Genomic DNA, 21,470 nt, shown 5'->3' with positions numbered 1-21,470 from the left:
GGGTAGCGCTCCAGGACCAGTACCGAGAGGTTGGAACCATATTCATCAAAAGCCACCATGAGGGAGCGCGCCAGGGGAGGCACACTCACCGCCGTGTCTTGGGTAGCCACCCCCATGGCCCCAGCAGCAAGAGCACCCAGCTTGTCCCACGTCTCGGTGTCAATGGAGGTATCTTGGATACTATCCTCAAGCTCATCCTCCTGTCCATCCATCCTCACATCTTTATCCACCGCCGCTCCATGCGCACCATTAGGACCCTCCTTATCCTTGCCCTTTGTGCCCCCACTGTGCTTGATGTTGTTTCCCAGAGGCAGCGCACGGTCACCCTTATCTGAGCCGCTGGGGGGTTGCTTGTCTAAGGGACCGGATCCATGAGCAGCAGCTTCGCCCCCACGCTTGGGCCGCCCAAGGTCCACCTTGACCTGGTACCCCTCATGATTGAACCACACTTCCACCATCACATTGAGTTTCTCCGGAGCTTTACAAGCCAATATCATCCTCACAGGCCCCAACCTGATAAGAGACAGCTCGTCCACCACAATCGGTCGGCCCAGCATCTTAAACGCCTCCATGATGCGCTCCACCCTCCGGTGTTTCTTAGGGATGCCGACCCTCCGGCTCTTCGGCGGCTATTTTTGGGCGACGTGGGGAAGAGGAGAGAAAATTATAATATTTCTTTTGTTTATAGTACAGTTTTCAGTATCTGTTCAAGCTGAGTCAGTTTCATACTGCAAAAACAGTTTACAAGGAATCATAAATTGATTTTATAGCATCGAGATATAAGGGATCTGCTAGACAGGTAAAAACATACTGCTGTTCCCCATGTCTATTTGTGCACCCAAGAAACGCAATGCTTCTACGTTAGCTCTTGGAAATCAGTATCATCAGTTTCAGAATCTTCATAAAATAAATCAGTCCCTGAATATGTACAGTTAACTCCTGTACGATTCTTTTCATATAAATTAACCCCAAAAAAAAATGCAGGCGGATGCACAGCATGGCTACAAGAAATCTATCCTTTGGATAGTTGACAGGGTAGCAAGCAACAAGAAGCATGCTCACTGCCGAAAGAATTGCTTTATATACACACAACAAAAAGAACCAAGGAAAAGGTGTAATTTCTTCACAAAGAGAAAGGTGTAACTCTAGCCTACGCGAATGAACAAAGATCCCCTACTCCTAAGCTCGAGTGGATGTACTCATCTGGACTTCTGGTTGATTAGCATCACGAGAATCTTGCGACTTCTCCATCTCTCTCGCAATCTGGATGTCATTGGGCATGAAATGTTCCCTGATGGCCTTTGCGGCAAAATGAGGGATCATTCCAACCACAATCACCGCAAGAAGCAATGCCCAGAACAATGCAGTTCCCATCACCTCATAGATTGCCCTGTGGTTCAGTTAGAGAATCAGAAATCATGTAGGTTTCCTTTTTTCCAATAGGCGAGCAAATAATAAGGATCAATAAGGATGAGTATGTACCAGAAACCGGGCAAGGTGGGTATGGAGTCTATGATGATGACGCAAATCCATGTCGCCACAATACTGCCCCATATTGCTGCATGAGTGATCCAAGTCCATCTGATGACATCCATGGCAAGGTGAATGTTGACAAGAATGACAACACACAGTGTCCACAGGTCTCCGAGGCTGGCGCTGTCGATTGCGCTGTTTTTGTATGCGAGGTAAGGGATGAAGAAAACTACGACGCTCTGCCAGACGGAGTCCACCATGATGAAAATGAATAGTCTTAGGTTGTAACTCTCCTCGCGCTGCCCCGCACCGTAGAGTTGGGGGTATTTCAGCAATGTCCTTCGGCTCAGATCCTTGTCGAGAATGGCGACAATGACAGTCGGCGCAGAGGTATAGACCACAGAGTATAACACACTGCTCCACTCATTTATTGCTGTTGACAGGGTATAACCAGTGTAAAGTACATACCTGCAATGGTTATTGTGGTTTAGGTATATTTCTAGGTGCAGATTGAACGAACCTGGTAATAAAGAGAATGCACTTACCAGAAAAGCACAAAGACAAAAGTAGCATTTCTGTAAAAATTGTATAGGATCATGTAGCTCATTCTCTGGTAGTTCCAGTGGCCATGAACTAACAATAGAGGGACCAAAAATCTAAATTGCCCCATGGCAAAATCTGAGGCCATCACAGCTTGCCTTCCTTCTTGACCACTGATGCCAATGCCAACATCGGCCATTTGGATCATGGATACATCATTTGCACCTGAAAAATAATACTTCTTCAGATTAATAACGAAAAACGAATAACTCAGAGCAAAAAATGGAAGTGCTGAACTAGTTTGAAACAAAAAATGTACCATCTCCAATAGCTAGAGTCATGTCACTTGTTCGCTTCTTTATTAAATCAACAATCCCAGCCTTCTGTAGAGGAGCCACTCGACAACATAGAACGACATCGCATGCTATCGCGACTTCAAAAAGCTGCACAATTGACATTTCATAGGTTATTTATAAGAAAATGACTGTTTTTCCTTTTGCGGGGAAATTACTGCGCTTGTAGAGATGCTAGTATGATTGCATACCTTCTCCTCCCGGTCTGTGTCAAAAATGTAGACGAGACTGTTTCCGTCAATGATCAAAGCGAGGGGAACTCTAGATTGGGAGTCTGTAGACAGTGACCGAAGTTTGTTAACCATGGAGATTGCATCATCCAGACTTTTTCTGCACGACTCTCTTGAATTACTATTGATTACAATCTGTGTCATGTCCCTTGTCAAAAGCTTGCAGGAATAGCCAATGGAGATGGCAGTTTCTTGTTTGTCACCTGTCAGAACCCAAACCTTAATCCCTGCTTCCCTTAGTTTTTCAATTGCTTCAGGCACTCCATCTTGCAGCTTGTCTTCGACACCGGAGGCTCCTAACAGGCGCATGTTCCTTTCAATGTTGGCGGCCACACTGCGTAGAAGATTGCCTCTGCCTAATAAGGCAGTACTAGCCTTCTCGTAAGCCATTTGCCACTCCTGAAACTCTGACTGACTAAGTTCCCGGACACCGATGACGAGTGTTCGCAGGCCGACTGACGAATATGAATGGAGATGTTTCTCGGTTGCCTGGACAACATCTGGATTCAGTGTTTTGTCGATGATTCCAAACATGGAACTATCTGCACCTTTTACAAACAGCTTGATAGTCTTGTCCGGGCAGCCAATTATAACTGACATCCTCTTGCGGTCGCTGTCAAACTCATGAAGACCAAGGACGTCAAACCTGCACAATAAGTCCAGTAAAGGCGATTAAATGTAATGTGAAAGTTATTAGTAATGGCCAGATGCACAAAGGACTGAAGCAAAACGAAGCAAATGTTGCACATTCTGAATGTACTCAAAAACTAAGGAAACCAACTCAACCTATTGCAGTCATCAACCAATGTCAGTTTAGGTGAAGCAATATCTGAAGTTGTGCGGTTGCCTTGCTACTACCACAAATGGACTGAACCGCATGCTGCAGGCCCAAAAAAAAGAGATGCAAGCAACGGCCACAAACCAACGAAACCTCCCCAACTAGTACTAGTACTAGAAGACACAAACTAACGGCAAACTGTATATCATGAAATGAAAGCAAAATTCCCATGGTCAATTTGTCCTTATTCCCAATGCAAATCTATCATCAGTGATGTATATACCTCTGCTTCTGACCAAGGACGTCAATGACAATGTGCCCGGAGCTTCGCTCAACGAGCACAAAGCCATACGCCGCGGCGGCAGAAACCAACGCCTGCTCGTCCGGCGACTCGCCTTGGTAGTCAATCACCTTCTTCTTTGGGTCAGGGCCATCAATGATCAAAGGAACAATGGTGTTGCACGTTGCCAGGGCAAGAAAGAACTCTCCGGCGTTCATCCCTTGCTCCGTAGCACCCCCATTCCTCACCAGCTCCATCACCTCTCTGTCGACCTTCACCGGCACCTTTGGCACCCAAGCCGGCTCGCCCTCTGCCATGAATCAAAGGCCATCAAACCCCAGCCCAGACTCCTCCACTCGATAGAATTCACTGAGAATAAGAGAGAAGCTAGTCCTACCGACAGGTCGCTGCGGTGCGACGTCGCTGTAATCGACGCCGTCGATGCTCGCGCACCGGAACTCCATCTTGTTCTGCGTCAGCGTGCCGGTCTTATCGGAGAAGACGCACTTGACCTGCCCCAGGTCCTCGTTGATGTTGAGCGCCCTGCACTGGAACCTCGAGTCGGACGACGCGTCGTACAGCTTGGCGTCCCGGATCATGAAGTAGGCCTGCCCGAGCCTCACCAGCTCCATGGAGATGTAGAGCGAGATGGGTATCATGATCTGGAACACGATGACCGCCATGAGGAAGTTGAACACGATCTGCGCCGCGATGCCGTAGTAGTTGTAGTTCTCGTTGTCCTCCTTGCCCACCTTGAGGTAGTCCTTCTTGTGGAAGAACTGCGCGAGCTCCAGGTCGGTCTGGTGGGTGCGCAGCCACACGCCCGAGAGCGTGGCCACGGCCGAGCAGAGCACGATGAGGATGCCGGAGAGGAAGAGCGTCTCGCGGTTCATGTGCGTCTCCAGGCGGCTGCGCTTGGTCGGCGTGCCCGCGTTGTTCAGCATCGCCTTGGTCTCGCGCCCCGCGTAGACGACTACGCCGACGGCCCAGGACGTGTTCTTGAGGTCGCAGCCGCGCAGCACGATGTTGGACGGGCCCAGCGGTATCCGGCGGCCCTCCCCCTGGAGCTCCAGGTTGGCCTGGAAGCCGTAGATGTTGCGGTTCGGGCGCTCGCACCTGACGACGGCGCCGGCGAGATGCTCCAGCGGCGTCGTCAGCGTCTCTTGCTTAGCGTAGCGAGTCTTTAGGTTGGACTCGCCGTCAAGGTTGAGCGTCTGCACGTAGGCAACGCCGGTGGTGTCGCTGGTGGCGAGGAGGACCATGTCCGCCGGGGGCGACTCGTTGGCACCGACCCGCACGACGTCGCCGACGCGGACGTGCTTCCACTCGGTGGGGACGAATTGGGCGCCCGCACCGGGGGACAGGACAGCGGCGAGGCGGTTATTCTCGGCGCGGTCGGAGCGGTGGCGTCGCCAGTCCTCGTACGCGTCCTTGACGGCGGTCACCGCGAGGACGAAGGCGAGCGGCATGACGGAGGCCCCGCGGCCGAAGACCGCGAGCTGGGGGAGCTGGTTGAGCACGGCGATGACGAGGAAATAGACGTAGGCGAGGCGGTGGAACTGCTCGAACAGGTTCCGCGGCAGGAAGGTGAGCGGCGAGTACTTGGCGGTGCGCACAGCGTTCCCGGCGAACTGGAGGCGCTCGTTGGTGCGCTCCGCGTCGCCCACATGCACCACCCGCGCGTCGTCGTCGCCCAGCTCCTTGTGCGACATGGACATGGACGACATGTGCCGCGACGATCCATGGTCCTCGGCCATGGCGTGCGCTGTCGCTGACCGACCGGACCAGCCGCGTCAGTGGGAGAACCTCGAATCCCCGCCCATGGCGATCCCAAAGTCCGATTTTGACCGGGGCACAAGCTGGGTTTGGGTTCAAGAAACAAACAGGGGAGGAAGGAAGGAAGCAGAGCAGAGCAGAGGAGAAGACGAGTTGGAAGCAAGAAGAGCGCAGTGGTTGGGTTGAAGTGGATGCCCGGGAGTAACTATGGCGAGTGTTGCATTAAAGATGGGCTGCTGCTGCAGAGGAATTTTTATTTCAGGGGGGAGAAGGAGACGAAGCGGAAGCAAGCAGAGGAAAGATACGCGATCTTGCTGAGGGCTTGAAATGGCGCTTAAAATCTGGGAGAAGGGAGTTGGTGAGGACAAAAGCACCGTTTGGATGAGCGAGCGAGCGAGCGAGGGAGGGAGAGACCTTGTAGGCTTTGGGTTTTGGGGCTGCTCCTTCCATGTCTCATGACTCAAATAGTCTATCTTACAAGCAAGGGATTCTAGTCTAGAAATAAAAGTCTAACAAGTAATCGATAGGAGTATTAGTTATTAGTCAGTGGCCGTATGCATCGTTCTGATGCAGAGGCCGGGGAGTCCCTTTTTTGAAGAAAAAAAAGTTATTAGTCAAGTCATCAAAGGCAAGTAGAAATTGATTAGGATTTCATTTGGAGACGATGGGGAAGACGAGGGAATGAAGCCAACTAAGTGAGCTGTTAATTTTGTTTATAGGCGGCTTATAACTTAATAATGTGGTTTAATTAGTGCAGAAACAAAGCTGTCATACGTAGACTCGGAGTAGCGCAGCCGGTAGCTTAGCTGGTCAACAAATGGTGGATAGAAACGGCCTCCGAAAGTGGGGAGACGGTGACGACGACGGCGACTCGCTAAACAAGCTTGTCATTTTCGTCGGGTTGGTACTTTAGGGTGCCGGCTCTGCTTTCTTTCTTTCTGGCGGAGATGGCGAAGCTTCCAGACACGCCAAATGGATTGCAGATGGCTCGATCATCGTCTCATCGATGATGCTTCTTCATTTCTTGGGTCATCGATGGTGTGCCGGCGATGATGGGTCCCTCTCCCTCCCAATACGAACAAACAGTTTGCAACCAGTTTCTAATTCTATGGGAGCCTCCTCGGCCTTGGTATTTTGGGCGAGATTTAATCTGTATCCCGTATAGTATTAAGCCCACATAAACCAAGGGCTAAAGAAAAGGCATTTCGTTTGCATTACTTGGACGGCAATCACGAAATACCATCTCTGACTTGATGACTTTTCGCTACGCCAAGGCTGCTACTTTCTTTTCTGCGTTTAGTTTCGTATCAAGTCAACGTTCGCAATGGAATACGTTAGATGAACACAAGTGCTTTAATAATAAATAACCTAATTGTTGGACACAAACATATTTTAGGCCGGGAGAATCTTGACAGAGGATCGCTCTGCTCTGCTCCTGGAGCAGAGCATGGAGGCCATAAATCTTGGCAAAGCCGCCTTTCAACCTCCGCGCAATATGTAAGAGTTGACATCAAACCTTCGACTTGAAAGTCCCCGTAAACCACGGCATGTGCTTTGGTAAACATGGCGACGAGTCATCGGACGGACGGACTCTGTAAAGAATTCTAGAAACCCATGCGTGACGATAGCGCATGCGCCATCGTCCAATCCTGTGACCAAACCCACAAGCTACGTTGCACTAAACTACGCTGCTCCCGCACCGGTCTTGGCTCTACGCGCATGTTCCTATTCGTCTCGAAGCTTTTAAATTCAGTGTGGCAATTTGCTGATGTTGGGATGTATCTATCCACCAGAGCGAGGCACAGGGAACTAATAGCTGGTGAAGCATTTTAGGCCTTCTGATGAAAGCATGAAGTTTCTCAGCTAGTAGTAAAAAAGAAGGAAATCATGGGCAAAAACGACAAATTTGACCTATGAACAAAAAGAATTCACAAAATGAACTGTGCTTGAAAAAAATTTACTCCACTGACCCTTTAGTGTGACGCCCGACAGTCAGGCGTCACGCTACATTGTGCAGCGCCTAACTGACAGGCGCTACACGTCTGTCTAGCGTCGCACTCCGAACTGTCTAAAAATTACTAAGTCAGTGTGCAGCGCCTAAGAGCTATGTGCTATATTGCACTATTTGCATTATCCGTGCCGCGTTTTAGTTTTCTCTACCGTGGCAGAGACAGGCCTGCCGCTGCTACGGGATGCTCGTCAGCAGCGTAGCTTGGCTTTTCAGTGATTGTATAGTATGGTCTACTGCTAGCTGCTATAGTATGGTCTACTGCTAACTGCTATAGTATGCTAGCCGGCTAGGCTGGATGAGGTTTATTTTATCTTTTTCTTGTCTCTCCAGTAGATGTCTGCTCCCCTCCCATGTACGGCGCTACAACATCTTTCTTGGGTTTCATTAACTCTTGGATGTTTCTGCCCTCTCTTTACCACTAGAGGCGTTTGCTACATAATTTGATTCTAATTCATCTATCTACGTTACACCCTCTGCACCGATGCGTACATGCAAGTAGTGCAGCACCTATGATCTAGGCGCTACACTATACTTTACTATACTGTGTAGCGTCTAGCTTTTAGGCGTTACACATTGACTTAGCAATTTTTAGGTATTCCGGAGTGCGACGCTAGTCAGATGTGTAGCGCTTGTCAGTCAGGCGCTACACAGTGTAGTATGACGCCTAACTGTCGGACACTACACGAAAGGGTCAGCGGAGTGAAATTTTTTCAAAGACATTTCACTTTGTGAATTCTTTTTGTCCACAGGTCAAATTTATAGTTTTTGCCGAAATCATGGAGCTATGCCGTGCGCAGAGCATGGCAGAACTGGAAAAGAGGTCGAACTGGGAGCATTGTCCAAAAATTCAGAGTTCTCTCGTCGCAGTTCATGGATGGATTGATGGATGACCGACGATGTAGGAAGTGACCACGCCATATCGCTCGCACAGTGGATTTACCAGCAGAAAAAAAACCGAGTATTTTATAGTAGTACTTGGATGTGATCTGTCCTGGGAAAGTAGAGTTCGTAGGAGCTCGCAGGATAGGACAAAGTTGCTCTTTCCTTTTTTCTTTGTATTTCCCCCACTTTTGTGCCGAACCTGACTGGATCAATTCTAGTACTCCAAGTATATCTCTTCCAGATAATCTAGGAATTTCAGGTATTTTGAGGGTGCATGCCTTTGACTACCAAGGAATTTCACTCTTCACAGTATATTGAGGGTGCATGCCTTTGACCAAACGAGTGTTGTACGGTACTCCCTCTGTAAAGAAATATAAGATATATTTGTTTACAGAGGGAGTAATTATTTATGCGTGTTCTCATCGAGTGGAGACGAGATTTCTTGTGTCTAAAGGTCAGACACTGACCAAAATGAGGTTTATGGAATATTTTCCCGTGTTTAGGTGTTCAAAGTTGACCATTTGAGATGGAGAAATACAAGACAGCCACGTGAATGGGATACGATTTTGGAAATTTCCATTGGTACCGTGTAGGCTCCATCCCAGATTAGTTAGACCGAGTCAACTCCGTTAAACAACGCCATGGTTGGGCTGCCGGACTAACGAACGATCCATGCGCCCGGCACTTTTCATATCTGCATATATTTTTCGGATGCAGAGGCGGGGGAAATCCTCCTTTTTCAAAAAAAAAGCGCCAGGCACTCCAATTAGAGTAGCCCATTTACATTGACATTTTTGTCTATATAAAGAAAAGATACATAAACAAACTACTACAGATTTATTAGTCATCGTATTTGGACTGGTAACCGAGACGGATGTATTAATAGGAGTAGACCCTGGCGCAAAAGTTTGTCTCTACATGAGTTAAAAAAAGATGTGGCTAGGCCTCATACGACTACAATTTCTCACGGGTCTTCACATAAGATCTTATGAATATGCCATCTACTGAGACTTGGTTAAGTATTAGTCGACTGAAATTAAGCAAACCCGTTAAAAAATATTCTACACATATGAGTAATAGGAGTGGACTCTGGGGCAAAAGTCTGTCTCATGCCATGCGCAAACAAGTAAAAGTATTCCGCGTGCACATGAGTTAAGGTTCATTGATAATCACGTATGAGCAGACTCGCAGGGTTCCACTAGAATCCCATTTTCAATCCCATGAGCGCGGAAAAAGCTCCGACAGCAGCGGTAAATCCATGGCACGACGCACTACTTGAGTCGACGCACAACCACATGAGTCCTTACTGTAGGTAGTGCGTACAAACTGGCTAGTGATGAATGCTCAAATTCCAGTGAGGTTTCTACTAGTTCCCGGCCGGATGGAACAAGAGAAGGATGGAACTTTATATGGCGAAGTACCGTACCACCAAAGGTTCAGTCTTTTGCTTGGAGATTAGCTACAGATTCGCTAGCAAATTGGACAAATAAAGTGAAAAGGAACTTGGAAGTCTCAGGAACATGCCCTGTGTGTGGGATGGAGGAGGAGGACTCGTTCCATGTTTTTTGCACCTGTAACCATGCCGTGATCCTATGGAAGGCCATGGCGAAGGAATGGACATTGCCGGACCGACTAAGCATCGTACATGTTGGTCGTGATTGGTTCCTTCATCTCCTGTCGAAAATGCATGAGGAGGAAAGAGCTAGGATCATGATGCTATTCTGGCGAATCTGGTATGTGCTAACGAAATTGTGCATGCAAAACAACCACTGCCCGTGGAAGTTTCGGTGCGCTTCCTGGCCAGCTATCTGTCCTCCTTAAACTCCATTATCATATGCTCAAGTGATGCTCTAGTGAAAGGAAAAATGACAGCAGCATGTTTTCGGATTCCCGACCAGGACATATACAGAATTGATGAAGTGGGAGGCTCTTCGTCCGCTCCAGCTTTGGGCAGAGTCAAACTCAACACGGATGCTTCGGTCTTGGGCTCTACTGCGGGAGCCGGAATGATCCTAAAGGATCAGGAGGGAGAAATTGTTTTCAATGCTTGCAGATTTCTCTATGCATGTGATGATCTTCTGGAGGCAGAGTTACTTGCAATAAGGGAAGGAATTTCTTTGGCCCTTCAATGGAGTATCTTACCAATAGACGTGGAGTCTGATTGTTTAGAGGCCGTCAATATGATTAAGAGAGGGATTAGCAACAAATCTAAATATGCTTTCATCATCAGAGAAATCATTAGTAGTATGGGAGAAAGGAATTCTTGCATTACTCATATTCGCCGGAGCTGTAATAGGGTTAGTCATGCCTTGGCAAATTTTGGTAGGTTGCAACGCCGAACTTTGGTTTGGTTAGGCTCTGGTCCGGAAGATGTTTTGGCACTTGTGGGACGAATTGTAATCTCTGATACTTGAGTAATGAAAGAATTCTTTCGAAAAGAAAAAGAGCGGAGGGAATGGTAGCGTGCGATGGTGGTACCGTGCTACTCATTCTCGAGGCGTCGCGATCGTCTCACCTCGCCGTGCACGGGCGGCTAGGCTAGGCCAGGGTCATCAAGATGGCTCGCATGCGATGGGGCCCGACATATGGCACCCGGGCGACCAGCTGGCCGCGCACGTCCACGTCCGCGCAGGCCGCTGCGCAGGTGGGCCGACCAAACTAGGCGCTGCCCAGGACGATGGAAGTCTATTTTGGAAGCCTCGTAGGCGCCGTCGGGTTCGGCCTCTTTGGGCCAGGCACGGGCCCACGTGCCTTGGGCACCACGACCCAGTTCGTGACAATAGCCTTTTGTTTACCATCGCATGCACGCCCTGGGCCCAGGATAGATCGCGACTTGTTTCACTGGACCTTCAACTCGACAATAATGTTCCGATCACCAAAGAAGAAGGGAAAACAAGTGAGCAACATCCTTGTGCTTAATTTTGACCTTCTAGGGGCTGTGCGATAACCCTGCGAGCGACATGGGAAGGTCCAAAGTCCAACGCAGCACGGAACACATGTGAAATGCACACGAGTCGGGGGTGTTTTGTGCGGTCGGGCCCACACCCAGTATGGACTAACAAAGAGTAGTTTCTCTCGACTTAATTCTTCTTCCCTCCTCCATTAATTGATACGTACGTACACGTCCATGTGGGATAGTAGTACTAGTCTCTCGGCTTCTAGACGGGGTTGCATTTGCATTCATCATATTCCCGTACCCGATCGGGAATTGACTGTTGCAAGTTCGCCTACTGCGAGACCTGTCACATCCATCGATCGCATAATTTTCCTCGCCAAGAATAGTGAGCCTGCCTGCACCTCTGATTACCCCTACGTGTGGTACATGCAAACAGCTTCCTACGTCAATGCCTCGTCCTCGTGGCATGGTGCCGTGGCACATGGATCATTTGCTAGAAGATTGTATTGTAAAAGAAAGAAAATTCGACTTCATGTCTTGGATCCCTGCAGACCATCTGCTCCATTCAGGTAAATTGGTCACAATTCTACGCCACGCCTTTGATTGGAAATTCATCTAGGAAAGTTCTTATATCGCTTTCATGGTTGCCTCTAGAGACGAGCATCGCTTGGTCAGAGAGGCTAGAAGGTCTCGGCTTTGAATATTCTGTTTGCCAGGTAGGCTTTGGGAAACTACGATTTAGATGTTTGCTGATCGTCTGGAAGAAGTTGATGGTTTTGGATACCCAAATTACTAAGCCGGTGGTCCAATCATGCCTGCAAAATGGTTCAGACCAAGATCCCTGACGGCAACTACTATGTCATGACAAATTCAACTTACTCCCTAATAAGAAGCGTGATGCACTCTGGCAGAAGTGTGATGCACAAGAGGGAGGAGGAGGAGGAAGAAGAGGTCTACATGCGGGCGCCCCAAACCGGCCTCAAACATCCGGGATGCCCGTCGGTCATGAAATTTTGATCCAGACGGGCGCCTCAAACGGGTCTCAGACGCCCCGGCTGGCCGGCACCCCACATATCCAGCCCAAATATGGAGTTTGGGTGTCCGCCATGTCGGACTGACGGCGGGGTCCCACGCGGAATCGCCTGGAAATCCGGCAGTCCAAAGCTTGTCTCATCTGTTGGACCGATGTCGTCGCGTGGCGCTGCGTAGTGCTTAGCCCGGCTATTTAAGTCCATCGTCAGCACCAAAATCCTACCATCCACATTTTCCTCCGTCTGTCCGCCGCCGCCACCACTTTTCACTCACCGTCCGCCTAGTTGCCATGCCCCCATGCCGCCAGTTGAGGAGCCACCCATTTCTAATGCGGGAGCGCGGGCTGGAGCTCCTTGAGCAGATCCGGGCAAGGCGTGAAGCCCGGATCACCGTGGGGCTACCTTCGGATGCAGTGGATCCGGAGGAGGAGTTGGAGGAGGACGACGACAACGACGAAGAGGAGGAGGAGGATGAGCCGGAGGAGGAGGAGGATGTGGGGGACGCTGGCAACGCGGACCTGTAGGCGGAGCAGCAGGCCATCCTCGATTATCTCCGCTCAGAGTTGGCTACGGAGGCCATACGCCATCGCCGGCGGGGAGATGGAGGCCGCGGAGAAGGCGGAGATGCTCACCTACTTGGATGAGGTCGAGCAAGAGGAGGATGAGTCGGAGCCCTCCTATGCGCCCGTCCAGCCGGCGCCTGTCACCGACGTCGTGGACATCTCCAACAACGAAGATTAGTTAGGATAGTATGTAGGATTTCTTTTGCATGCTTTGTATGTATCTAGGGGTTGAAATATGGAAGACTCGGATGCAGAGTGGCTATTTTGAGATGTGACCGGTCACTGTCCACGGACGTGCCCGGCCGTTTCGGGCCGGATTTGCAAAGTCCGGCTGTAGATGCTCTTACTGGTCAAAATAAACGGAGTTGGCTTTCTTGCCACATCGGCTCTGATGGATGGGTCCTGCCTCTCATAAACGTGTTTAAATCGTCCAAACCAATCACTATTTGAAAGTGGTAGTTCTTACCAAAAAATAGCTTTATCTATTTGATTTTTGTTGCCGATTTGAAAGTGGTAGTTCCGTGGGATCGAAACCTAAAATGTGGTATTTCTTTTGTTAAATACTCAACATACTCTGGATTGAAGGCTTGAGCAGGCTAGGATTAAAGATTCCACTACAAATCTGCCATCATATTTTTTACCATGGAAAATCAAACATTTTAAATGACAAATGGTGTTTTTCGAGAATGGCAAGTTTATTTGGCGAGCATGACAAATTCATCTCGGTTCAATTATATTGTCAAAAAATTATCGTGCTTGCAAACTAAATTTGCCATCATCGGCCCTCTTTGGATCCATGGGTTAGAGTTAGTTTGAGCTCAAATAGCCCTAAAGTATCCAAACATGAGTGCTTTTGAGATAGTTGCATCTAACCCATTAAAAAAAACTATCCCACCCAAAAGATGCTAATTGGAGCTAGTTCTCCTAATGCATTTATTGTCGATCTAACCTTGTCATCCAAACACCTCTTTAACTAGAGTTAGTTCAGGGTTAGTCATGAGCTAGAAACTAACTCCGACCTTTAGTTTTACTTTTTTGAGAATTAACTCAAACCTCTAACTAAATTAGAGTATCCAAACAGGACCATCATGTTAATAAAAATCGTCGTGAAAAACATCAGCATGCCTAAAAATCCACGAACAGCCACACCTGCCCTGTGGCTTGCATGGAAGTGGAGCAGTTCACAGTTTCGCTTTCTGCGCCCAGATGGTCGGAGCGACGTAGGAGTATCACATTAGCCGCCGGACCCAGGATTTCGTGACACCAACTGAACACTTTAGTTTTCCCCTTGTCTCACTAACGTCTACTCCTACTCCTATATGACGTCTGCCTATGGAAATGTCAATGTCGATCGCAACACAACCTCGCATATTTATCGTTATGGCAACAAACAAACAGAAATTTCAACCACAAACAATGCAGTGAAATCCTAACAAAACAGAACAATTTCACCAACGGCTGCCATGCTGTGAGAAATTGAGAAGCAAAAATTTTGCAGTAAACGGGCGGGGTGGTGAGCTCGTACCTTTGCCTGGTGCCGAACACGTCGACGACGATGTGGCCGGAGGTGCGCTCGACGAGCTTGTGCCCGTACGCCGCGGCGGCGTACACCAGCGCCTGCTCGTCGGGGGACTCGCCCTGGTACTCCACCAGCTTCGCCGCCGGGTTCACGGTGTCCTCGACGATGGGCACGATGGTGTTGCAGGTCGCCAGCGCCAGGAACAGGTCGCGGGCGCGGCTGGCCTTGGCGCCCATCCCGTCCTTGAGCAGCGCCGCCAGCTTCGGGTCCGTCGTCACCGCCGTCTTGGGTCTCAGAACCACGCCGTCCGCTGCACCCAAACAGAATGTCCCGCCAAACATGGACTAGATCAGATTCGTTTCTCCTCGTGATTGGATGTTGAATTTTACTTAGTAGAAAAATAACTGGGTTGTCAAACGAAGGTGTGCTGTAACATTAGTGTGTCGTGTCGGGCTCTCATCCCAGGAAAATGGATGGTGACGATTCATCGTTATCGATACAGCCAGTCAGTCTCAAATTGAAATCCGAAAGAATGTTGGTTGTTGACGTGCGGTAATTCTATGCTTATTGGGCCAGATGGCGGTCAACCCTGATCAGTGACCCGAAGTTGTGTCATTCGACTAGAACCTAGAAGAGTCAAATGGCAACACAACACAACACACAAGCTATGTCCCGGCAGCTTAAATGTTCTGCATAGTGGAACAGCTCGCTTTTGCCTTTTGGGCTTAAAAAGGGGAGGAAAGCTCATTCAAAAGTTTGACTCGATCAGTGGCATAACAAATCAGTAATGAACAGTATCATTGCACGTACTTGTCATGTAACCATCAAAAGATGTTCTTTCTTTTCACCGGTTATCTAACTATCGAAATGTGTCAGTGCTTGTATCTTGCGTGCTGCAGAACTCGCGTGCTCATTTCTAGTTCGGCGTGTGGATGCAGAAACTTCAAATTCTGCATACGTGTACCCAAAATAACCATGGCGATCACCCTAGCACGCAACACACCGGCGAGTGACATGTCTTCGAATAGTAGTACTACTAGTTTTCTTACGGTCAGATAATGCCAACCCCGCCGCTCAAAATCGGTGATTAGTCAACCAAGCTTACCGCTGGTGAAAATTTCAACCAAAACTAACATTTGCTTACCTTGCACGGCATGTCCGTCCTCCTCGCCGCCGTCGGTCTCGCTGAAGTCGCGGCCTTGCACGCTGGCGCAGCGGAACTCCATCCGATTCTGCGTGAGCGTGCCGGTCTTGTCGGAGAAGACGTACTTGATCTGCCCCAGGTCCTCGTTGATGTTGAGCGCCCGGCATTGGAACCTGGCCTGGCTCTTCTCGTCGAACATGCGGTTGTCCTGCACCATGAAGTATGCCTGCCCCACCCTGATGAGCTCCATGGATATGATGAGCCCGATGGGGATCATCACCTGGAACTGGATCACCGCCGACATGAACGTGAACACCACCTGCGCGCCCGTGCCGTACCAGTTGTACCTCCCGTCGTCGTGCGCAGCAGCCCCCGAGTAGTCGTATTTGTGGAAAAAGGGGATGATGCCGAGCTGATCGACATGGTCACCCATCCAGATGCCGGCGAGGAGAGACACCACCGAGCAGAGGACGACCAGAGCCACGGCGAGCGCGATGATTTCGCGGTTCATGTGCGTCTCGAGGCGGCTGCGCTTGGATGGCGCACCCGAGCTGTTGAGCACGACCTTGGTGTCCCGGCCGGTGTACACCGCCACCCCGATGGCCCAGACCGTATTCTTGAGCTCGCAGCCGCGGAGCATGACGTTGGAGGTGCCGAGGGAGATGGCGCGGCGGCCGTTGAGGTCCACGGTGGCGAGGAAGCCGTAGATGTTGCGGTTGGGTTTCTCGCACTTGATGACACCGGCGAGCGCCTCCGGCGGCGTGGACATGGTTTCCTGCTTGGCGTAGCGCGTCTTGAGGTTGGACTCGCCGTCGAGGTTGATGGTCTGGATGTAGGCCACGCCGGTGGGGTCGCTCGTGGACACAAGAACCATGTCGCACGGCAGCGTCTCGTTAGCCACGAGACGCACCACGTCGCCGACCTGAATGTCCTTCCACCGCTTCGGCCGGAACACGCCGTCCGCGAGCACAGACGCCGTGCGGTTGTTCTCATTCTTGTCTGACCGGTGCCGCCTCCAGTCCTCGTACGCGTCCTTCACTGCCGTGACGCCGAGCACGAAGGCCAGCGGCAGAACGCCCGCTTCCTTGGACAGCACGAGGAGTTGCGGCACGAAGTTGAGCACCGCCAGGATGAGGAAGTAGATGTAGGCCACCCTGTGGAACTGCTCGTAGAGGTTGCGCGGGATGAAGGTGAGGACGGAGTACTTGGAGGTGCGGATGGAGTTGTCCGGGAACATGGCCGGCGGCGCGTTGGTGCGCGGCGCGTCGTTGATGTAGACGAATCGCGCGTCCTCGTCGCGGAGGTCCCGCTGCGAGCCGGCACGCTCGGACGCGGATCGCCTGGTGGACGACCGCGAGACGCTGGACGGCCTCGACCGGGCCGTCCGGAAGCTGTCGAAGGACGGCGAGGTGGATTCCGGCTTGGAGGGCGACCGGAAGTCGGCCGCGAAGGTGACGGACGACGTGTCTGCCGCCGACCGCAGCGAGCGCGATATCGACGGCGAGTGCTTCAGTATCGGCGACGGCACCGGGTCCGGCAGCCTGGCGTGCGGGTCCATGTCTGTTCCCGTCGCTTGCTGCGGCCGTTGCGGCAGCGGGGCCAACGATGGATGTGGCGGCGGCAATTTCCCGTCTGGCCGCATGCTTGTGTACGGACGTCGAAGAGTACGTATACTAACTAAAGCACCCAGCTGATAAAGATTGGATTTAGGCAAGCGAGGAACAAGAAGGGATGAGTACTTGATTTGTCTGCACTGGAGTTAACGAGATCGGCCAAAGGTTTTGGAGGGACCGCTTGGTCGTTTGCGCGAGACAGGCGGGGAGTTCGAAGGAGATGATGGAGTAGGTCTGCAGACTGCAGCTGTGTTATCAATTCGCGGGGAAGGAGAGGAGAAGCTTTGCTGCGAGTGCGAGTGCGAGTGCGACGGCCAGAGGGAGTGACTGCGGAATACTCCCTCCCTCTCTTCCAGATGGAAAATGGTCAGGGGCGGCGGAATACTCCCACTCTTCCAGAAATGAGATGGAAAATAGTCAGGGACGGCGGGTGCTCAGATTGGACCGGAAGGCGTCAGGTGCTGATGCGCATGGACCGAGTCCAGGGGGTTAACGAGGGGGCGGTCGTGGGCCCCGGATTTTGCTACCTTCTTTGTTAGATTTTTCTTAGAGTAACTTAATTAATGTCATGCATATGACACTAGTCTATATTATCATCTTTATATAATGTAATGTAAAGTGTCTTAGAAGTATTTATTAGCTTGTAGACTCAACTTTTATTGGAGAGCGCTGTGTGATAGTAACTTCTAAAACTAAGACTTGCAGGGGAACCTGGGCTCTCTCAGAGCTTAGAGCATTTTGGCCGTCGGATCGTTTTGCTTGATGCGTTTGAGCTGTAGGATCCCCCTCCCGATCGATCTTGTCCGCCGGATAAAAACTGAGCACTCTATCAACGAATAGTGCACCCTCCGGCGAAAATATCATGTGCCACCGTGTGTAATTTCCATGCCCCGCCGAGGGTACGAGTGGTATTTCGCGTGATCCATTGTGACGTGCCTTACACCGATTTGCTGCTCCATCCCCAATCGGGGGAGATGCTAGGGTTTGGTCTCTCTTCTCTCATTCTTCTCTCTCTCACTCCCCGAATCTCTATTTGGCGCCGCCGCCGCCATTGACATCGACCGCAACCACCCGCTGCCATCAGTTCCAGTCTCGCCGCCCTCCCCCGCCGCTCCTCCTTCTCCTCCATTGCCGGGAGAGGCTCGGCCTCGCTCGGGCCGCTGCTCCTCCGTGGAGTCCGCGCGTCTGCGTTGTCAGGATGAGTGGAGGTTGCAGCTCGTGCACTCTGCTCCTCCCTGGACCGCAGCACAGACGGGCGAAGACGTCGATCCCGCTCTGTGCGTCCCCGACGTCATCGCTGCTGACTCTTCTCCACCCCCTTTGGCGCTCCTCGTTCGGTGTTCTTGGTGAGCACCAGGCCCTTCTACCCTGCCGCCGGCGCCGCCTCCTTGCAAGATCCCGGCAACGGTGGGCTCCCCCACCCTTCCCTCCCACCACCGCTGTCGGTGTGAAAACCAACAGACCTCGAGGTAGGGGGTCCCGAGCTGTGGATCTCAGACGGATGGCAACAGGAACAAGGAGACGATGTTAACCAGGTTCGGTCCCTCTTGATGGACGTAAAACCCTACGTCCTGCCCTTTTTTATATTGATATAGATGTATCGAGTACAGAGTTGATCTACCTCGAGATCATAAGATGTGTTCTAACCCTAGAGCTAGGTGAATGAGATTGCGCTGATGTCCCGTCCGCGGGCTAGACCCTATGGCTTATATACACGTCAGGTAGGGTATCTAGGGCTACAAGGTCGGCATCTTGGCGTGGAGGCGGCAGGAAAGTCTTGGAGTATATGACAAGTCTTCGGTTGATGCAGTCTCGGCCATGCCTCTAGTGTGCAGCTTCTGGAGTCCATCTTGAGAAGAATGAGGGCACATCAGCCCAACCCGAGGAGTATGGGCCGACTAGGTTAGTACCCCCTAGTCCAGGACGCCATCAGTAGCCCCCGGACTGGTCTTCTATGCCGAGGAAGATTCCCTTGATGAACACAACCTCGGATCCGAAGTCCTTGGCTTGACAGACGAGTTCCCTTTGTGACTTCAAGACTCCCGAACCGCCCTTTATAGGAGTGGTGTCTTATAAACAAGACCTAGCCGAGCTCACACCTTGCCCAAAGAGTAGGGGTAACTTAGCCTCGAAGGCCGACCACGTAGGTGTGAATAGTGCCACCTAGTATGACAACTATATCGAAGCGGCGCATCCCACAACGGGTCAGGCAGTTACTGCTTACCCCAAATCATGGCCCGAGGCGGCCTTTTTACTGGCGCGTCCCATCAAGGCGGAGATCGTGCCCGTTTTCTTAGGGATATCATCAAGATTTTGTTTCCCCCCATACGCACAACGGCATCTTTCGGGGGGAGTGGCATTTTTATCGACGTAGCAAATGGGGGACTCTTGGCCTCTCATTAGCCTATAAGAGTAAGAAATCAACAGCGCAAAAAAGCACGCTCTCATTTCCCCCGCCAGCTGCCTTCTCAAGCTCTAGCACCCAGATCCAATCTCGCTCTCTTCCTTAATCGCATCCAAGCTTTCCTCACCCCACCATGGCCGACACCCTCAAAGGGCACTAGGGTGGGTCCACCGTGACAGATGACACCATCTTGGAGCTGCGTAGTGCGGGATACCTCCCTGCCAACATTGGTGCCCGCGCTCCTGGCACCGACCGGCAGGTGCCCGCTCCAAACCCAGGGGAGCGGGTAGTCTTCGTTCCCCACCTCATCCGAGGCCTAGGGTTCCTGCTGCACCCGTTCATGTGCGAGATGACGTTTTACTGCGGGCTCGACTTCCACCACATGGCGCCGAACTCCATTCTCCACCTCACCTCCTTCATCACGGTCTGTGAGGCCTTCCACCGTATCAAGCCGCACTTCAGCCTGTGGCTGAAGATCTTCGGCATCAAGCTGAAGTCCAGCGGCTCCGATATGGCGGAGTGCGGATGGGGCCATGGTTAGCAAAACCAGAATGCCGACTCGTTCAAAGGCACCTTCAACGAGACAGTCAAGGAATGGCAGCGTGAGTGGTTTTATATCACTAAGCCGCTTGCCCCCGGCCAAACCGAAGTCCTGGCCTTTTGGGCCGGGCCCCCAAGGAAGCTCAAGTCCTGGAAGGAGAAGGGCGTCATCTGGGGGAACCCAAAGGAGGTGGAGACACTGATCAAGAAGATCAAGTGGTGGTCTACCAAGAAGGACCTCCAGCTCGCCGACGTAGTCAACGTCATGCTTCACCGCCGCATTCTCCCACTCCAACTCCGGGCCACCCTGATGTGGGAGCATAAATACGAGGAAGTGGGGCCCGTCCTCAACTTCTTCCGCTCCAACTTGGCCGGCATGTGGACACGACTCTTCAAGTTGGCCAAGGACAAGATCCCTAAGGAAGGGGAGGACCTTGGCTTCGAGGTCGGCTACAAAGCCCCACCGGTAAGTGTCTTAACACTCATGTTCATATTCCTCTTTTCCTGTAAGGTGAGACAGATTTTGATGAATCATCTTGTTTTATATTTGCAGAACTGGTCAGCCAAGATGCAACAAATGCAGTTCCCAGCCCCACTACCAGAGGAGGAGAGAACTCCTCTGCTCACAGCGCTTCTAGGCGAGGAGCCGCACGTAGTGGTGAAAGTGTCCCTATCCCTGGGTGGTTTTGGTAATTCCTAAAAACATATAGCTCATTGAACTAATGCTCTCTCAAGATGATCATTTCAGAAAGTTCAATGATTGGCATGGCATGGACTAGGAATGTGGACCCCTCAAAATGCTAAGGACACATATTGGCTCAAGCTCAAGACTCTACATTTTCATTTTAGTGATCCAAGATCACATTGAGTCCATAGGAAAAGCCAATACTATTAAAAGGGGATGAGGTGTTGCTTAATGGATTGCTTGCTCAAAATGCTTAGTGATATGCTCTAAAAGCCCTCAACCACTTTCTCATATCCACATATGTCCCAAACCAAAAGTCAAACTCGGCCCCACCGACTTGATCTATCCGGCGCCACCGAGTTCATTTGACATAGCCATAGCCAGAAACCCTAATCAGTTCGGTCTCACCGATAGGGATCTCGGTCTCACCAAGATGGGATTGCAAACTCTTTGTTTCCCTTCGCAACGTTTCGGTCTAACCGAGATGAGCGATCGGTCCCACCGAGTTCACAATGCAAACTCTTTGTTTCCTTTTCGTAACGTTTCGGTCTCATCGAAATGAGCGATCGATCCCACCGAGTTTGCCTGACTAACTCTCTGTTTGCCTATTAAAGAAATCGGTTTCACCGAGTTTATGTGATCGGTCTCACCGAGATTACGTTATGCCCTAACCCTAATGAAATCGGTCCCACCGAGTTGACATGTCGGTCCCATCGAAAATCCTAACGTTCACATTTTGAACTGAATCGGTC

The 21,470-nt window shown here is 50.9% G+C and overlaps 1 protein-coding gene across 3 annotated transcripts; it reads right to left on the bottom strand.

The window, feature by feature from the left end:
* Window positions 1-868: 868 nt before the first annotated feature.
* On the bottom strand, window positions 869-17,379 carry LOC123097594 (phospholipid-transporting ATPase 1). 3 transcript variants are annotated; one of them, XM_044519377.1, is made up of 8 exons: window positions 4,407-6,499; window positions 4,052-4,316; window positions 3,658-3,964; window positions 2,558-3,242; window positions 2,333-2,456; window positions 2,019-2,238; window positions 1,483-1,941; window positions 869-1,390 (listed from the first exon to the last, which is right to left on the bottom strand). In XM_044519377.1, exons 1-8 carry the CDS (start codon window positions 5,409-5,411, stop codon window positions 1,180-1,182), a joined length of 3,276 nt encoding a protein of 1,091 aa, XP_044375312.1. In that variant the 5' UTR covers window positions 5,412-6,499; the 3' UTR covers window positions 869-1,179. The 3 variants fall into 3 exon arrangements, with proteins under 3 accessions (XP_044375312.1, XP_044375310.1, XP_044375311.1); XM_044519375.1 differs by lacking the exons at window positions 3,658-3,964; window positions 4,052-4,316; window positions 4,407-6,499 and adding exons at window positions 14,339-14,642; window positions 15,477-17,379; XM_044519376.1 differs by having other exon boundaries at window positions 4,052-6,499.
* Between the last annotated feature and the right edge of the window lie 4,091 nt (window positions 17,380-21,470).

This window comes from Triticum aestivum, chromosome 4D (genome assembly GCF_018294505.1).
Source record: "Triticum aestivum cultivar Chinese Spring chromosome 4D, IWGSC CS RefSeq v2.1, whole genome shotgun sequence".
Classification (NCBI taxonomy): Eukaryota; Viridiplantae; Streptophyta; class Magnoliopsida; order Poales; family Poaceae; genus Triticum; species Triticum aestivum.
This window is presented reverse-complemented; position numbering and strand designations above follow the sequence as displayed.

Bases quoted from the DNA above. Each gene is read 5' to 3' on its own strand.
- LOC123097594 (XM_044519375.1), bottom strand. From the start codon at position 17,118: ATGCGGCCAGACGGGAAATTGCCGCCGCCACATCCATCGTTGGCCCCG. The intron at 3,243-14,338 runs GTACGAGCTCAC...CTTATTGTGCAG, and splicing joins GTGTTCGGCACCAGGCAAAG to GTTTGACGTCCTTGGTCTTC. The intron at 1,942-2,018 runs GTAAGTGCATTC...TAACCATTGCAG, and splicing joins TTTGTCTTTGTGCTTTTCTG to GTATGTACTTTACACTGGTT.